Below are 18,476 nucleotides of genomic sequence, written 5' to 3'. Positions count from 1 at the left end.
CTGTTTTGATGCCTCTATTTACTGTATATACTCAAATATAAACCAAGATTTTGGGGCCAAACAGAGGCCCAAAAATGGGGGTCTCGTTTTATATTCTAGTCCCCCCCCCCCCCCCCAATGACTGGCTGCCGCATGAGTGGACTGCTGGGCACGATGGACCACTGGTCTGACCCAGCAGCGGTAATTCTTATGTCCCCACTCCCCCTCCCTTCTAACAATCGGTGCACTTCTGCACTCCACCCACCACAAATGGGTGTACTTGCCTGCACGCTGCTGTCTCTTGTTCTACAGCTCCTCTCCCAAGATGACTGATGCTGCTATCATACACCGGGGACCCCCCCCTCCCCCAACTGCATCGCATTTATCCATGCTGAACAAGCTGCCAGCAATCCTCCGTGTTGGGCCAATATAAGACCTTGAGCATGCACAGAAGCTCAAGATCCTACACTGGCCCAACACGGAGGATCCCTGGCAGCTTGTTCAGCGTGGTTACGTTCAGTGTCAGTGGGAGGGGGGGTCCTGCTATATGACAGCAGCGTCGGTCATCTTGGGAGAGGGGTTGTGGAAGGAGGGGCAGCAACGTGCCGATGGTCATCAGGGAGGGGGAGAGACAGAGGGAGTAGGACACTAGTGTTGGTCATCGGGTGTGGTGGTGGAGGGCAGAGGGAGGGACAATAGCATGCCAGTGGTCATTCAGGGGAGGACGCTAGCGCCAGACACGGGGATGTGGTGGAGAGCAGAAGCGCTGGTCATCTTGGGGGGGGGGGAACAGCAGCACAACGATGGTGATGGGGAAAAGTAGCATAGATGGTCATTGGGAAGGATGGGAGGGGGGGACATTAGTGCTAGTCATCGGAAGGGGTGTGAAGGACAGATGCGCTAGTCTTGGGGAAGGAAAAGAAAGCAGCATCAGTCATTGGGAGAGGAAGTGGGTTGGATGTGTTTGTTCCTCTTCTCTGTCTCCTCTAGGCTTCTTGCTCTTCTGGGACCAGTGCTAGGATTCTTCATTTGCAAATAAACCATTTTATAATCTCCCTTTTGCCTCCGTATATACCCACAAATAGATCACAAAACTTTTTGACTATTTTTAAGGTCAAGTGGGTGTGGGTTTAAGGGGAGGGCCTGACACATATTTCAGTCTGTCAACCTTCTGTACCCCTCCCCAACCTTTGCTTTCTGCATCTCCCTTCTCCCATCCTGTCATTTTAATTTATGCCTCTTTCTGGTGCTCCAAAACCGTTTCAGTAGTGGCGTGGGGCCTTCCTTTAAATGATCATACCTTCTGCCTGGTTGGGATAGCTTTATTTTTTTAATATGCATGGTATCTTCTCATATAACTAGCACTGGCAACCCTTCATGTTATGCAGAGGCAAATTCTCACATGACAAAGAGTCTGGGGGTAACCACTCTAGGAGAGGGGGAAAGGCAATGGGAGCATGGCGTGTAGTTAACAGTCTCCCGCCAAGCATGGCTGCCAAAGCAGAAAGAGCTATCAGTTCTTTTGCTATTCTTTTCTCTTCTATAAGCCATCATGAAAAATAGTCAGTGTTCTATGGGAATATTCCACTCTTTGTGGAGTATCTTGCTAATGCTTCTGCTAAGACACATGAAATTTAACAGACAGTCTTTTTAATCTTATTCTGTTTCATCATGCTATATATTAAGAAGGTTGTCTGAGTCAAATCTCCTCAAATAATAATAAGCTGTTAATGATTTTAACAGGAGTTGCCATCCAACAAATAACACACAATTGGAAAGACTATAGAGGGTTGAACTACTGTTTCTGGTGGAGTTCGGTGTGTCATGTGTATGAAATGGAAAAAACCATTGGCGGTTAGAAAAGGTTATTTTAAAAAATTTAAAGATGTGTGGGGACCATTAATAGATTACTATAATAAATAATTGTATTTATCCCCATTTAGTATGTATATGGTGGGTTTTATGAAAATGTGATAGGTAATTACAAATATATTTGGAAAGGGAGGGATGGGAGGTAATTTATAGTATAAGATGACTGTAGAGTTTCAAGTGAAAAATGTATATTATGACTTGATTTATTGTACACTTGTTTTCATATTTTAAAAATGAATAAAGATATATAAAAAAAAAAAAAAAGAAGAAGGTTGTCTGACTCTCTCTGCCCCTAAGAATAGTGCCAATAATCCTCTTTTTTTCATTTCTTTGATCTTGCTTCAAACTATTTAGTCTTGGAGCATAATTTCCTTAATCTTAAGAATTGACTCACTGATAAGCTCTCAGTGATCTTCTGTGAAGACCGGCAAGGTCTAAAAATTTATCGATGTTGCTGGATTTCTGGTAATTGGCTGATTTTAAAACCATGAGCTCTTTTTTATATGTAGGACTGTACAAAGAAGGGAGCTTGATAATCTCAAATTTCAAATGACTATTCTCTGGATTCAAAAATTGTCTAACTGTAACAAGTACCATATATATTTGAATATAAACCGAGGTAACCTTTTTTTTTTTTTCTCTCTCCCCAAAAAGAGGGGAAAAAGTTTGGCTCAAATGTAAACTGAAGGTTTATATTCTATAGGTAATGCTCCCTCTCCTTCTTCCTCCCTTCCCTGATATCCACATACCTGCCTTCCCCAAGGTGGCCTGCCCCTCCCTCCCCCCATGTCCTTTGTCTGAGCGTGCAAAATCTCAAGACACACTGTCACCGTAAAGGCGTCATAGCATCAAGGAGACAGTGTGTCTTGAGATTTTGCACACTCGGAACATTTATTCGGAAAACAAGTCTATGTCCCCTGAGGAAGGCATAACTGAAACTGGGATCCTACTTGGGACTTTCACAGAAAAGACTTTGGTCTCCAATTGGAATTCATTCTGGACTGTTTTATGACATTATATTGGAATAAATAAATGTAACTATTTGTGGTTGGCTAAGATATCTCACTTGCCTCTCTTTCTATTTGCCCTATTTGACTTCTCCTGAGGCGAGGTTTCATTAAGCCAGTGATGAGATGGGACAGGAGTGACCCCTCCCATCTCTTGTCCTGGCCAAATCTGCACCACACTCTTGCCTCCTGGACCCTGCAAAGGTGTACCTTGCATGCCTTGGTGGTCTTGCGGTGAACCAGGATAAGAGTGATCCTCCTAAACTCCTGCCCTGTGTAGAGCCACTAATGAAAATGGCTGCTGCAAGACTTTGCAGCAACCATTTTTGTTAGCGATTCTGAAAGATGTACTAGGCCAAATTGACAAGTTAAAGTGATAAATCACCTGGACAGGATGGTATACATCCCAGGGTACTAAAAGAACTCAAACATGAAATTGATCTGTAACTTGTCACTAAAATCATCTATAATACCTGACGATTGGAGGGTGGCCAATATTATGTTGATTTTTAAAACGGGCTCCATGGGAGATCTGGGAAATTACAGAATGGTAAGCCTGACTTCAGAGCTGGGCACAGTGACCTGTTCCTTGTTCTAAGACTTAGGCACTTCTATTCTGTTACTAGCAATCACCTTACCAGAAATACTAGAAAGTATTTCATTATCATTCAGCTTCATCTTTTCATATATGTATATAGCTGGATGCGAACAGAACTGAACCTTTTCCATATCATTTTTTCTCTCTCTAATTGTGCGTTTTATTCATTTGGTTTAAAAGGGGATCTTTTATGGTCTAGTTTGTTTTCAAAAGTATCTTAACATTTTTCTCCTTCTTTTTTATTAGACCTAAATACTGATAGAGATGAAGCCTCTTCTGCCAGAGAGAGCTGTACATTACACCATCCAGGAGATAAAGCCAAGGGGTAAAAAAAGCTACTTTTTACTGCAGCAGCTTGTACTTGTGTTAATGTAAGCCATGTTATATTTTATTTGAAGCCCTGGGTATCAATATTAGGGGAAAGTGATCCAGTCTAAGAATGAGTACTAGCAGTCTCTGTTCGCAGTAGAACTTCTGTCATTCAAAGCCTTCTATAATTTGGTTTGGGTTTTAAAATTTGCAATGTTTAGATATGCGTTGAGGGACCCAGACTGAATATTGTGGGTTGAAGAGTTCTGGGGAGACATTTACATTCCATCCTAACTACGGTATTTTTAGAAGCTCTAAAAAGAATAACATGGATTTATGTGATCCTACCAGCGCAGGACCACAATGTTTTAATAGTGACATAGCCATAAAAAAAATGGTGCCGATTAGATATTTCCCAGCAGATAGTGACATGTGCTGGGTTAGTGCAGTATTGTTAGGCTCCCAGGGCGGTAGAATTTTCAACTGTCTGCTTGACTGTCTGGGTTCAGCCCTTTGCTCCCCTGGTAGAGTGGGTTTTGGTAAGTGTGTGGTAAGCAGATCGAGGCCCTGATGCACAAAATCTTTCCTCGCAAGTAAGACTGGTTGCTCCTGCCGCGGTATTTTTTTACCATGGCGTCTGAGTGTTGTGCATCAGAACCAGAGTTAAGAAGGGTCTCCCAGGCTGGAGTCTCTGCCTGGGATTATTATTCTTCTGTCACACTTTTGTCTTCTTTGCCTATTTTCTTGCTTGAGGTTGATATTTCTGGGGAGGAGAACTTGACTGGGAAAAGTAATTTCTTGAGGGGGTGGGTGGTGTTTTTGTGTGTGGGGGTGATGAATATAGGGAAAGTGAAACTAGGGCTAAGTAGTTGGTGAAAACATGCTGACTCCAGCTGCAAAATAAAAACTTATAACATCATAATATATGTTCATGCTTGTTTATTTAAGATTTGATATACCACTCCTGCATTTTACTGACCTAAGCGGTTTACAATGTATCAAACTAAAATTAAATTAGGTACTTGAGAAAAACAACCCTATCTGTCCCGAAGGCATGTCACAATCAAAAATCAAAGAAATAGAAATAATGAAAGAAGATCAAAAAATTAAACAACTTTAAGAGATAGAAAAGTCTCTGAGGCGGCTTGATAGTAAGTTCAGTCTGCCGCCACCAAAGAAGCAGGACCAGGAACCACGCCAATGAAGACCACCATGACACCAGTCACCGGACAGGCAAGGCCAGGTGCCGCCGGCAGCAGACCCCTGAAGTGAAGTCTGTTTTCCCTTCGATGTGTCCAACAACGCAGCTGCAGGAGTGCAAGTCCGCCGAGGAGAGGGGGAGAGAGGGCAGGCCACAGGAGATCCTCCGACGCCGGCATCGATCCACCGCTGGTGACCATGTGGGGGCCGTGCTGCATCGTGCCGATGGCTTCTCCCTTCTTCTGCTGGACAAGAGCCCGGACAGGGAAAGCTGTGTTGAACCAGCTGACAGAATCCCCAGGAAGAGCAGCAGTTGGGAGAGATGAAAGAAAACACGGTTCCCTCAGAACCTGGTATGCTTTTTCTCAAGTGACTTGGCACCAGTGGACTGCCTTAGAATGGCCCCACTATGCTGCTAAACTTTTGTCCTGGATCTAAAGTACTAGTGCTTTTGGTCTAGATCAGAAAAAAACAAACTAATCTAATATTAGTCTGAGTTGGATGATAGAAAAATAGAGAAGTCAGAGTTGAAGGTTTGATGTACTGACCCCCACCCAGCCCTGATAGAAACTCCATGGTCTGAAATGCCCTTGTACAAAAACAAAGAAAATGATGGCAGGTAAAGGCCATACGGCCCAAAGATATCTGCAATGCTGACTGCATCATGGTGTTGGATCATAAGCGGGGGGAAGGGAGCAATGGCCGAATTTCTCTGTCTTGTCAGTAGCAGGACTGTTTCCTAGCACCGGAGACGGAGGCTCTCGGGTGTGTTAAACAGTAGTAGTAATGTCTCCTGCTCTTAGTTAAGTTATGCAAAGGGGTAGTTTTGGCCCCTTCTGCCATGTCAGATTATGCTTTTGGCAGGAACGGTTGCCAACTTGAGCGTTCTATGCAGGCTGTTCTGTAGATGTTCCTTGCTCCTCCTGTTTTCCTCCTTTTCTTGCTGGGCCCTCTGGAGCTGAACCATGAACCCTAGAACCTCAGAGGAACTTGCCTCTGCTCTGTCATCTTTTACCCTATCTTTTAGTTGGGGAGCAACCTTCAGTACCATGTGGAGGCTTGGAAGGAAAAGGGGAACCAAAGTTTTCTTGGTCTTGAGGTCTGCAGGGCATGTCGGCCAAGGTGAGCTTGCCTCCAAGGCAGCCCAGACTTCCAAAGAGTTTTGGACTGTTTGACAGAACCTTCTCTAGGTCTATACTGGAAATCTTTTGGGGAGGGTGAAAGGTGAACCCCTTCTCTGCTGCAGAAGAGGTCTCTGCTGTCCTTAGGCTTTCAGGAAGAAAAATAGATGCCAGACCCTTCAGGAAGGGAAGAGATTGCTCATCTGGCAAAAAGCCATCGGACCAGTGAGGGACAGTACATTACACTGAACACATTTCACTGGAAGTGAGCCCACATTACTTCATAACTCACAGCAGGTCTTGGGCATTGCTCAAAGAAGTATTCTCCTTTTTGACTTTCATCCCTCTGTGTCATGGCTACTCTGGAAGGCTATTACATGCTTAACAGTGGTGGTTCCAGTCCTACCTTAGTGGAATATCAACTAATTCTTGATCCTCATTGTATGCCCTAGTTCCAAAAGACCGTCCTTGCTGACCATCTTCAGTCTTGGAGAGATCAATTTTCAGATACTACTTTTGGGTGGTGTGGCAATTAGGAAGGGAGAATTCCTCTTATTTTTAGATTTGATACCTGTTTCTCCATTCCTGTTTGAGAAAGAGTGCCATGCTTCTTTTATTTTGGGAAACCATTTCTTTTTTTCTTTTTTTTTAAATTCTTTATTCATTTTTAAACTTTCAACACGTGTACAATATAAGTAATACATAGATTTACTAACATCATTTGATAAATCTATCAAGATAATAACAAATGTAAATATATCTAAACCCTTCTTCCCTCCCTCCCTTTCCATACAAGTAATTAATTAAATCAATCTTTGTCATATTTCTTTTTACATTTTCCTTCATTTATACAAACCCTCCCCTTTCCCCTCCAATCATAAATAATGTTAAGAAAATGGTGTTTATTCATTACAAAACAATGTCAATGGCCCCCTTGGGAAACCATTTCTAATTCAGAGTCCTGTGGGTAGTTGATGCAAGAAAGAAGCCTGGGGATGAATCCAGGGTCATAAGGTTTAGCCAACTTTTTGCTTCCTACCCCTGCTGAGGGGAGCAATGCTTCAGGGGTTCTCGAACCATAATTTCACCTAAAGTCCAAAAGTCTTCTGCCTGTTTGGCTGACATTGCTGCCTGGATGTCCTGCCATCACCTGAAACTAAATGGATCCAAAATATCTCTTAATTGCTGCCAAGATACTTAAAAGACCCTGGACTAAAGCAGCTATAGTCTGTTGGTCAAAACAGAGAGCCAAACTGTACCACATTGATCATGTAAAAAAATGCAACCAAATAAACCCAAATTTGATAATGTGAAACTTGTCCTCAGTGTGACGGAATAAGTAATACAGAGTGACTAATGAAATCACTCTAGCGCTTAATCACAATAATAATAATAATAATAACTTTATTCTTCTATACCGCCACAGTCGAAAGACTTCTAGGCGGTTCACATTCGAAGAAGGCTGGACAATCAGCAAAATACAGGATGTAAGAAGAGAGGGTTACATAAGAATTAGGTAAAGGAACAGCAAAAACAGCGAAATTACATCGAGGTAGAGAGAGGGAGAATATGTCATTTGGAGGCTTCTGTTTAGGAGATGAATTTGTCAAACAGAATGGTTTTGATTGATTTTTGGAATGCACTGTAGGTCAAACTGGCGCTGTATATGAAGGAGTAGCACATCACTTCCAACCGCACACCATCATAGGACACATTAGTGTGTATAAATTAACAGTGACAATAATCAATACTTCAAAGTCAATTCAAAAAAATCAATAGTGTGTAATATGAAGCAGTAAGGTGCTCTGTGAAGACCAGCTCTCCTCGGCAAAAGAAGAAAGGAGCACTTGGCTTATTTCTTCACGCAGTTTAGCATGGCATCAAATGAGGCTTACAGTCCTTCAAGTAAACCTCAACGAAGGTTCAACCAGGCTTGGTTTCCAGGACGCGATGTGTCCCTTCCTCAGGAACCCGTCGCTAAACCGGACAAATGGTGAAAAATGCCACCAGGTTTGAAGATGGCGTTCAGTAAGCTGAGAGCTGAAAAGAGGAGGAGCCAGCCGAGAGGCGCGAAGCTTTAGCCCCATCAATAAGCATCTCTTGAGTACAGTACATGAACACTGACTTTTTGAAAAATGCACAAATACAATTGATCTAGATCAGGGATCTCAAAGTCCCTCCTCAAGGGCCGCAATCCAGTCGGGTTTTCAGGATTTTCCCAATGAATATGCATGAGATCCATGTGCATGCCCTGCTTTCAATGCATATTCATTGGGGAAATCCTGAAAACCCGACTGGATTGCGGCCCTCGAGGAGGGACTTTGAGATCCCTGATCTAGATTGTACCTCATGAGTTCTTTTGTATTTTCAGATGACAAATGTACAAAGATTGTAAACTCACAGGTTCACCCAATGAATAGGATATGATAGATACCTTTAATTCGATGCCAGCAGAATAATAGCTTACACATCTTATGGTTCTATACCAGCGGTTCCCAACCCTGTCCTGGAGGACTACCAGTCAGTCAGGCTTTCAGGATAGCCCTAATAAATATGAATGGGGCAGATTCGCATGCCTGTCGCCTCCATTATATGGAAATCTCTCTCATACGTGTTCATTAGAGCTATCCTGAAAATCTGACTGGCTGGTGGTCGTGCAGGACAGGATTGGAAACCACTATCGGCCAGTTGAATTTTTGGGATAGCCCTAATGAAAATGCATGAGAGAGAGAGAGGCATATAATGAATGTGACAGGCATGTAGATCTGCCCCATGTAAATTCATTAGGGGATCCCGAAAACTTGACTGGCTGATGGTCCTCCAGGATAGGGTTGGGAACAACTGTTTTAGAAGGATAGTATACATGCCAGCCTCTTAACCTGCAGGGAGTGGGCAGGTTTGTACTAGAGAATGACACGGTGAAAAAATTGGTCCCCGTCACCGCCCCGTCCCCGTCTCACCATCCCCGTCACCGCCCCGTCCCCGTCTCACCATCCCCGTCACCGCCCCGTCCCCGTCTCACCATCCCCGTCACCGCCCCGTCCCCGTCTCACCATCCTCTTCACCGCCCCGTCACCGCCACTGCCACCCCATTCACCGCCCCGTCACCGCCACTGCAATCCCATTCACTTTTCTTTATTTACGTATAAAGGAAACATTCTTTAAAACTTTAAAACTTAGTTAAATATTAGTTAATAACTATACAAAAACAAAACACGCAGAGAAAAAATTAATTAATATAAATTCCCTGACTTCCCTGCACTGTCCCCCCTTGAAGGTCTGTCCCCATCCTGAAAGCCTGATGCCCCCCCCCGACGTCCGATACATCCCTCCCCCCGAAGGACCGCCGACTCCCCAACAATATCGGGCCAGGAGGGAGCCCAAATCCTCCTGGCCACGGCGACCCCCTAACCCCACCCCGCACTACATTACGGGCAGGAGGGATCCCAGGCCCTCCTGCCCTCGACGCAAACCCCCCTGCCCCCAACGACCGCCCCCCCAGCTTCAAAATGATGCCTGAAGTTACCTTGGGGGTTCTGAGCACTATTAATTTTAATTTATTACAGCACTCCAGAAATATTTTTCTAATTGTTTTAACTTGGAAAAGCGAACCAGGATTGTCTTAATGAAAGGCTTATGTTTGCACTGCAGCCCTCCTGCCCTCGACGCAAACCCCCCTCCCCCCAACGACCGCCCCCCCCCAGCCGACCCGCGACCCCCCTGGCGACCCCCACGACCCCCCCACCCCCCTTCCCCGTACCTTTGGTAGTTGGCCGGACAGACGGGAGCCAAAACCGCCTGTCCGGCAGGCAGCCAACGAAGGAATGAGGCCGGATTGGCCCATCCATCCTAAAGCTCCGCCTACTGGTGGGGCCTAAGGCGCGTGGGCCAATCAGAATAGGCCCTGGAGCCTTAGGTCCCACCTGGGGGCGCGGCCTGAGGCACATGGTCGGGTTGGGCCCATGTGCCTCAGGCCGCGCCCCCAGGTGGGACCTAAGGCTCCAGGGCCTATTCTGATTGGCCCACGCGCCTTAGGCCCCACCAGTAGGCGGAGCTTTAGGATGGATGGGCCAATCCGGCCTCATTCCTTCGTTGGCTGCCTGCCGGACAGGCGGGTTTGGCTCCCGTCTGTCCGGCCAACTACCAAAGGTACGGGGAAGGGGGGTGGGGGGGTCGTGGGGGTCGCCAGGGGGGTCGCGGGTCGGCTGGGGGGCGGGCGGAGGTTCTTGGGGGGGGCAGTCGTTGGGGGGGAAGGGGGGTTTGCGTCGAGGGCAGGAGGGCCTGGGATCCCTCCTGCCCGTAATGTAGTGCGGGGTGGGGTTAGGGGGTCGCCGTGGCCAGGAGGGTTTGGGCTCCCTTCTGGCCCGATATTGTCGGGAAGTCGGCGGTCCTTCGGGGTGGGGGTGCGAGTGGTCCTGCCGGGGGGGGGGGGGATGTATCGGACGTCGGGGAGTCGGCCGGGCAAGAGGGCTTGGGCTCCCTCTTGCTCCGATCGCGGGTGCGGGTGGGAGCGCGTGCGAGCGGTCGTTCGGGGTGGGGGTGCGAGCGGTCCTGCTGGGGGGGTGAATCGGGCGTCGGGCGGTAAATAGCGGTTCCTAGAAGGGGGTACATTGGCCCGCGGGGACAAACCTGTTCACCGTTTCCGCGGTCGGTGAATGGCCTTGTCCCCGTCACCGCAGCGACTGCTAGTTTTCTTCCCCGTTTTCGGCGGTGACCCGCGGCTTAAATGCGGTGGCCGCGGGTAAACCGTCACCGTGTCATTCTCTAGTTTGTACCATTTTGTATCACTAATGAAGTCTTGATCTATATACAGACTCAACATTTATGCTAAAGGAAGTCATGTTTTTAAATTGCCTAGGGTGGAGTTCACACCTGCCTTGCCTAGAACCCCCACTGAGCAGGACAAGGCCAGAAAAGAAGTGTCTCTTCAAGGACTGCTTCCACCAGACCAGGTGTCACCTGGGCGGGATCCAGAGGAGTCTGAAATTGTTTCATCACAGGAAGATATGTTTGGGCAGAACAACACAAAAGGTTAGAAGTAATACGGGTCAAAATATAGGCCACTGGAATCAGAATGTTGTAGTCTATTGTCCATGGGTAATGGGGAGAAATCTGTAACATCTGGAAGCCTTGTTACAATTTACTTACAATTAAATACATGATTTGAGCTGCTGTGTCATATCAGGTCTGCTTATTTTTCTGCTCTTGAGAGATCTCTTGTGTTTTTTCTTCTATTCCAAATAGGTTCAGATGACAGTGTAACAGTATCCAAGGTGGAGAGTCATAGTTCTTTGACCTTGACTCCTGCTGACAGTCTACGTGTCTTGCATCTCTCGGGGCAGACGTCCCTTATTCCTGAGAGTCCCCCACAGTAAGCAACAACCATTAGTATATTGGTAACCTATTGGATAATTTTTTTTTTTTTATTAACGGACTATTAACTTTTGGTCAATTCTTGCCTATAGAAACCTGTTCAAGGGATTTCATTATTCATAGCTCAGAGATTTAAATTCAAACTTCAGGTTGCACTTCATACCCTTGCCTTATTAATCGTACATATCGGTGAACAGAAATTTTAAGATTTCTCTCTCTTATTTTGTGCTCAAATACCATTCATCCTGCCTCTTGACCATGTCTTTGAAAGGACCCTTCCTTGATGTCCCTATCAGAACTCATGGATAAAACCCATCAACCAGTAATTGGGAGATGGAGCCAAATCACTTGCTAGCTCTGCCATATATAAAGCACCATCCCAGCTGAATATTATTTCTCTATTTCCAGTAGATGGTGATGGGCATACAGTGGTTCTGGGCTGTTTTTGTATCAGTTGGAAAATTAACCAATTGAGCCTGGAGGGTAGACACAGAATCCAGGGTCCAGAGAAAGGACCACATATAATAATAATAATAATGTATTCTTATATACCGCCATACCCGGTGAGTTCTAGGCGGTTTACATCAATTAAGGTAGTATCTGCGTAGAGACGCAGATTTACAACAATTAGATCAGAAGTGAACAAGTTTTAACAATTTTACAGATATAAACGATTTTACAGATATCAACAAGTTACAACAATGTTATCAGATATAAGCAAGTTTTAACCAAACTTGACAGCGGAAGGCGGGAGGTGGTGGAAGCTAGGGAAGAGAGAAACTATTATGTGGGAGGAGAAGAGCGGGGGGGGGGGCGAAGTGGTAGGATATGCGGGGGGGATTGTCATTAAGGGTCTTGTTTGCTGAATAGGTGGGTTTTGAGTGATATATGGTGATAGAGAACAGGAAGTGACATTAATAAGTGCAGTACATGGCAGAGGGAAGCCAGCAGGGCTGGCACACAGACAGCAAAAATGAATTGCTGCAGGCACCAGTGATACTTTTAAGGTATACTGGGGGGAGACAGGGACCAGAGACAGGAGGGCAGATGCTGGGACACTGTGGAGGATAGAAGGGAGAGCGTAGTGTGGTGCTGCCACTGGGTGGGCCTTTGCTCACTCAGGCCCACCTGTAGCTACACCCCTGGCCTGATTAGTTGGTGTTGGCTATGGTCTGGCATGGTTACAAGCTAGTTTTACTATTTCCTTGAAGGTTCGTGTTTAGTATTGCCCTGCTGGGCTCTCACAAAGGTGGTAGTGGTCCAAAGCACCTAGATGAAGTGGGAGTACCCTCCCGATGTCCACTGTTTCTTGGGATCAGGAGTCATTACCCTCGATTTCCATTTTACTTCACTAGGCAAAGAAGGAAGTTTCCTTCCACCCCATCCTAAATCTAAAAGGAGTCAAATTGACTTCTTTGGGTCCACATTTCTGTATGGAAACATTGTGATCCATCATTGCAGCCGTGCACCAAGGAGAGATTTGTGTCCATGGATCTCAAAGAAACATATTTTCACATACCAATTTGGTAGCCACATCCAGAAGTTTCTGCAGTTTGGAATTCTGGGTAATCACTATATATGTCTGCTTGTCATTGGAGAAAGCAGTGATACTTATCTGTAGCAGGTGTTCTCCAGCTACAGCAGGCATATAGTCTTACAACCCGCCCATCTCCCTTAGTTGCTTTCTTAGCTTGTTACTGAGTTTATGGCCCCACGAGCAAACGTTGAGCAGGAAGGTACTGGCACACGTGCAGTATAGGAAGACCTCGCAAGTGATTAGTCTCTGTCTTCCAGTTGACTGGTCTGGTAGAATCTGATTAATTTAAGTCTTTCCATGCCATTTTTTCATCACTCTACATTGGTAAAACAGTTTTTTGAGAACCAATTTGGGTTTCTTTGAGCTCAGCCCTTCCCTCTTCTAGAACTGATATCTGTCAATCTACTCATTTTAGTGAATGTAGGCTTGCCATCTAGCCACAATGCTAGGATTAGAATATTTTCAGGGGAATAGAGGTTTTTGTTGACTTATTCTAACTTTCTTGGGGGATAAATCAAGTTCTAAGAGCACGGAATTTGATTTCTTTGATATTATCTGCTGTATTTTACAATCTTCTTGTATAGGAGCTCTTCGGTTGTGGTTGCCTGTTCTCCTGATGTTTTCCAATCAACCCCTATCATGGTTCCCTGCTCTCCCACAGAGCAGGAAGAAGGGCCAGAAGAAGGTAATATCTTTTTCCTCTATATGCATAAGTTATTTTTGCTGACTCTTCCATATATTTTCTTGTATTAGAATTGGTTACTTCGATAAAAATCTTAGGCGTTTTGATAGATGATAAACTTACTTACCATGACCACATCTGTAACACTGTTAAAACGTGCTTTTATAAATTACTTTTAATTCATTCAATTTCCAAGTTTCTACAACCTGAATCTATTAATATTTTAATCCATTCCTTAATAATTTCCAAAATAGACTACTGTAACTCTCTCCTTATTAATATCACACAAAAAGAAAAAAGAAGGCTGCAATTAATACAGAATACAGCTGTGAAATTAATTTACAATGCAAAAAAATATGATCACATCACCCCTCTGTTAATTAAATCTCATTGGCATTACTTTTAAATTATTACTCTTAGTTTTTAAAGCTATAAATTTTAACGAGCCACAATATATCAATAGGTGGCTAATTCCCTACAACACTACACTATCTCTCCGCTCAACCTCCTCTAACCTTCTTTCGGTTCCCTCGTTGAAAGTCATAGGTATCAGACGACACGACATGTTTTCGATTATGGCCCCTCAGTCATGGAATCTCTTACCTCAATATATTAGAGAATTAAAAGATTTAGCCGTATTTAAAAAAACACTAAAAACATTTTTTTTTAAAGATGCTTACGATTCTTAATATTTTAATAATTATTTTTTAACTGATTAACTTAGGTTTCCCTCCTATGTGTTCTTCCCTTTTATGTTTCTCTCTCTTTCCTGTCTAAACATTGTAATTTCCCCCCTACTTGTCCTCACCACTCTTGTATGTTCTCACCTATAACTAATATTTTTTTTTTATTATATGTATGTATTTTTGTATGATAATTATTATCGCATAACAAAAGTTAGTTTATATGTTGACACCAGTGTTTTATTTGTATTTTTTTTTTGTGGTATTGTACATCGCCTAGTAATTTAAAATAGGCGATTCATTAAGAACAAATAAACTTGAACTTGAACTTGTCCTGTGTCCACTTTTATAATTTTTCTTTCTGCTTTTACTAAAGCTTTTGTTCTTACATCCTCTTGTTTCTCCTTTTTATATTTATTTGTTCTCTTTATCCCTTATTTGGAATTCAGGGTAATATTTAAGGGGGATGTGGATCAAAAGTATCAGGACTCGTTCAAGGATGAAGAGTCTATTATTAAAAAAACAAGGTTCATGTTCTCTCTCTCCTTTTACTGCAGGGGTTATCCTGGTTGATCAGAGTATGTGTTTATTCTTTTGTTCAATGAAGCATGATAAAGATTTTTACTTGAAAGGACTAGGGAAGACAATTAAAAACTGCTACCTACATAAACAAAAGCTAATGCCTTTTTGAAAGAAGAACAGATAATGAATTTGGGCTGTATTGTAAGTTTAGCCTAAGTAGGCTGGAATATTTAAAAGGTCTTGGGAGGACCATGGGCAACATAGAATTATAGACACTCATGGCCTGTTTTACAAAGCCACACTAGCGGGCTTCGGGGCCATTACCACATAGCAGCCGCTAGCGTGGCTTTGTAAAACAAGTCCTCAGTCTTGCTGACACATTTAAGTGCAATCTATGCATATACTTTCCTTTAATTAAATATTCTGTAGGTGGAAAATTTTTAGATGGCTAATTTTTATATGTGGATAAAATGCCTTTTATTTGTGTAAATTGGTTCAAGAATGACTTTCATGAGACTTGGAAGCCTCATTTTTGTTTAAACTGGATGAGCGGACTGCTGGGCATGATGGACCTGTGGTCTGTCTCGGCAGAGGCGATGCTTATGTTCTTATGAAATTAAAGGAAGGTTATGTAACACATTTTTTCAGTTAAGGGTGAAAGATTCTTGTCTTTAATAAATGGAGTATAGAAGGTCCTGACTTAATTCTTTTTACTGTATGGCTTATACTATGGATGAATGTGAACAAATGGAGCTTATATGTATTTTAGATCAGGGCATTAAGTATGCATGTGTGAAATTTATTCATGGCAGACTTATTGTTTATCGTGTATAGGGGCTTACCTTTATTGATAATGGACTATGTGTATTTGGGGGAAGAGAGGGAAATAGGGCAGGACTAATTATTGGGTCATTTAAACTTGGTGATTGATTAGACCTAAAAAGAAATACATCAGCTGTTGTCCATTTCTTAATGTTATAGTAGATGTAACTTTATTTTATTTTTTCATGTTTAAGGGAGTGAACCAATGGACACATCTGCACCTTCAGAAGATGCTGATCATATAAAGGAGAAGCAAAGAGAAGAGGAACCAATGGAAACGGACAATCTTCCACTTAATGCAGGATCTCAAGCCTTTCCACAGGCTTCAACTCCAGTGTGTCAGAATGCACCAGCCTTCATCCCCGCCTCTTTTCATGTTCCATCACAACCAGAGTTCTCCCATGTAGGCATTCACATAGAAACTGGAAGGGTTACCTTTCATGGTGGTGATGCTTTGAGGGTGTGTGTGAGAATAATATATTTTTAGGATACTATGGATAAGTATGTATGTCTGGCTGAGAAAGGAGGTGTCTTTAGCAATTTTTGCCTAATGTAGCTCAGTATGGCTAAAATGATCTCTCTACTACTAATTTCAATAGATTAAATAGACAAGTATTTAAGTCATGCATTGTTTTTTATTCATTTTTTTATGTCTTAGGATATGTTTGTTCCAACTCCAAGCATGGAGGAGAGTTCAAACAAAGAAGAAAAGGCTGTTGATCTGGAGTGCATCTCTACTTCATCAGCAAGCTCTAAGGCTGCAAAGATCCAAAATGAGACCTCATCATTACATCACAGGCAGACGCTTGTGGCAGGTGATTCTTGCAAACATCAGCTGTCAGTAAATGAGCACAATGAATCCTTAGTTGAGACAGAGGAGCGAAATGCACAAAAAGCAAATGACAATGAAGCCACCCAGATAGAAGAGATGGAACAAACACGTGAGACTTTGGAGACTGAACAGAACTCTACTGCTAATCAAAGTCTAAATCTTAGGTTAACAGAAGATAGTGAGTCTCTCTCGTATGAAAAGCCTACTACACCAAAAGATGCTGTTAGTGCCTATAGAGTGGCATCTCATTCAGTGCCAGACGTCTGTATTGATCTTACAAGTGATTCTGAAAAGCAAGCCGTTCTAACTTCATCCTTGCATTCAGTGTCCTCCCCGAGTATTTTGGATCCAGATATTTCCAAAGATGTTGAGCAAAATCCTCCTGTGAAAAACTTGCTAGAAGAAGGCTCATCGGTCGAAGAAGTTCCTGAAACTCCATGTGAGAAAGAGGAGGGAGCAGAAGAAGGGCAGGCTGATGAGAAACTGATGGAAGAGGATGCTAATCTTCATCTCAGTCTGTCTCAGACTGAATCTCAGGGTGTGTTTCTCTCAGTTAGTCAGGCACCAGAAGACATGGAGGTGGACAGTGAAACATCTGCTAAAGATGCATCAAAAAATAAGCTGCCAGAAAAGAACCAGGGTGCAGAAGATGCAGGATCACCCAGCGTTATCTTAAAAACAAATGGAGAAAATATACCCAAAGAGACATCACTAGATGATATGCCAAAACTCACCAGTATTCATGGACAGCCTATTCTGGTAGAGTCTGTTGAAAATCCATTGTCTACGAATGCCCAGAACATGACGGAGACTGATTTTAGGAATGAAACCCGTGCAAAAACGCATTTAGAGACCTCAAAAGGACAAAGGGATGGGGAGGGCAAATGTCATTTAATGCTGGTGCCAACCATTCAGGACCTGCAGCTTCCACATGCAAAGCAAATGAATGACCTGCAGGATTCTCTAGAAGGAAAAGAAAAGCAGGCAGTGGATGATAGGTTGGTGACTTCAGAAGAAAGTGAGCAGCAGAATGAGGCGCCAGAGCCACTGCAAGAAAACCTGCTAGAACACCAGCAGCAAGAGGGTCCATTACCTTTAGAAAGAGCACCTGATGTCCTGGAGATGTGTCAGGAGAACCAACAGCATTCACCGTTTATAGAAAATATGGATGATGTGCCAATGCCGTGTCTTGAGAACCAAAAGCATCTGCTGCCTGTGGAAAACGTTGTCTCGGTTTCCTGTCAGGAGACCCAACAGTATCCAGGGCATTTGGACAAATTGGACATGGAGAAGAAGCAAGATCAGTCTTTGGTGCCTGAAGAAAAACCTTTGATGCTCCAAGAGAATCAGAAGAACAACGTACCTGATTTGTCAATGCCACAAATGAAACAGCAGCATTTAATATCTACTGAGACATTGATGAAAGAGTCTTCAGACGCATCCAAGGAAAACCAGCAACATCATTTGCCAACAGGGGAAATATTGGATGTTCTAGGTGAACCCAAGGAGGAGGAGAAGCAGCAGCAAGGGGTTTGTGCAGAGGGTACAACAGATGTGTCGGTAATATCCCAAGAGAACAAACAGAAAAAGGATGTACTCGGGACCCCACTGGGCAATGCAGAGATACTGGATGTTATGCCAGTATCACCGCATGAAAATGAGCAGATGCCTCAGACATCTGCAGAAGTAAACAATTTGCTTGTGACACCACAGGAAAGCAAATGGGTGCATCAGGTGTCTTTAGGGGGAGCAAACGATGTGCCAGTGATATCGCAGGAAAACCAGTACCAGGCATCTCTGAAGGGCGAGGATGATATGCAAGCAAAGGCTGAAGAGATTGAGCCGCTTGGAATGGAAGCACAGTCGCAGGACAGGGCAACCGACCAGTCATCGTCGAGGAGCTTGTGTGAGAGTTCCAGCGGTGAGTAAGACTGCATTC

General features: G+C 43.8%; 1 protein-coding gene across 10 annotated transcripts in view; it reads left to right on the top strand.

The window, feature by feature from the left end:
• Positions 1–18,476, top strand: part of TP53BP1 (tumor protein p53 binding protein 1) — a 91,253-nt gene that overhangs the window by 29,553 nt on the left and 43,224 nt on the right. For all 10 annotated transcript variants that reach the window (XM_033920075.1, XM_033920078.1, XM_033920079.1 and 7 more), the window contains 6 exons: positions 3,703–3,781; positions 10,945–11,117; positions 11,331–11,457; positions 13,581–13,681; positions 15,900–16,108; positions 16,364–18,458. In XM_033920075.1, the coding sequence (XP_033775966.1) occupies positions 3,703–3,781; positions 10,945–11,117; positions 11,331–11,457; positions 13,581–13,681; positions 15,900–16,108; positions 16,364–18,458 (2,784 nt within the window). The remainder of the gene's footprint in view (positions 1–3,702; positions 3,782–10,944; positions 11,118–11,330; positions 11,458–13,580; positions 13,682–15,899; positions 16,109–16,363; positions 18,459–18,476) is intronic.

The sequence above is a fragment of the Geotrypetes seraphini genome, chromosome 14 (assembly GCF_902459505.1).
Source record: "Geotrypetes seraphini chromosome 14, aGeoSer1.1, whole genome shotgun sequence".
In the NCBI taxonomy this organism is placed as follows: domain Eukaryota; kingdom Metazoa; phylum Chordata; class Amphibia; order Gymnophiona; family Dermophiidae; genus Geotrypetes; species Geotrypetes seraphini.
The sequence above is the reverse complement of the archived record's forward strand: the minus strand, read 5'-3'. Positions and strand labels throughout refer to the sequence as shown.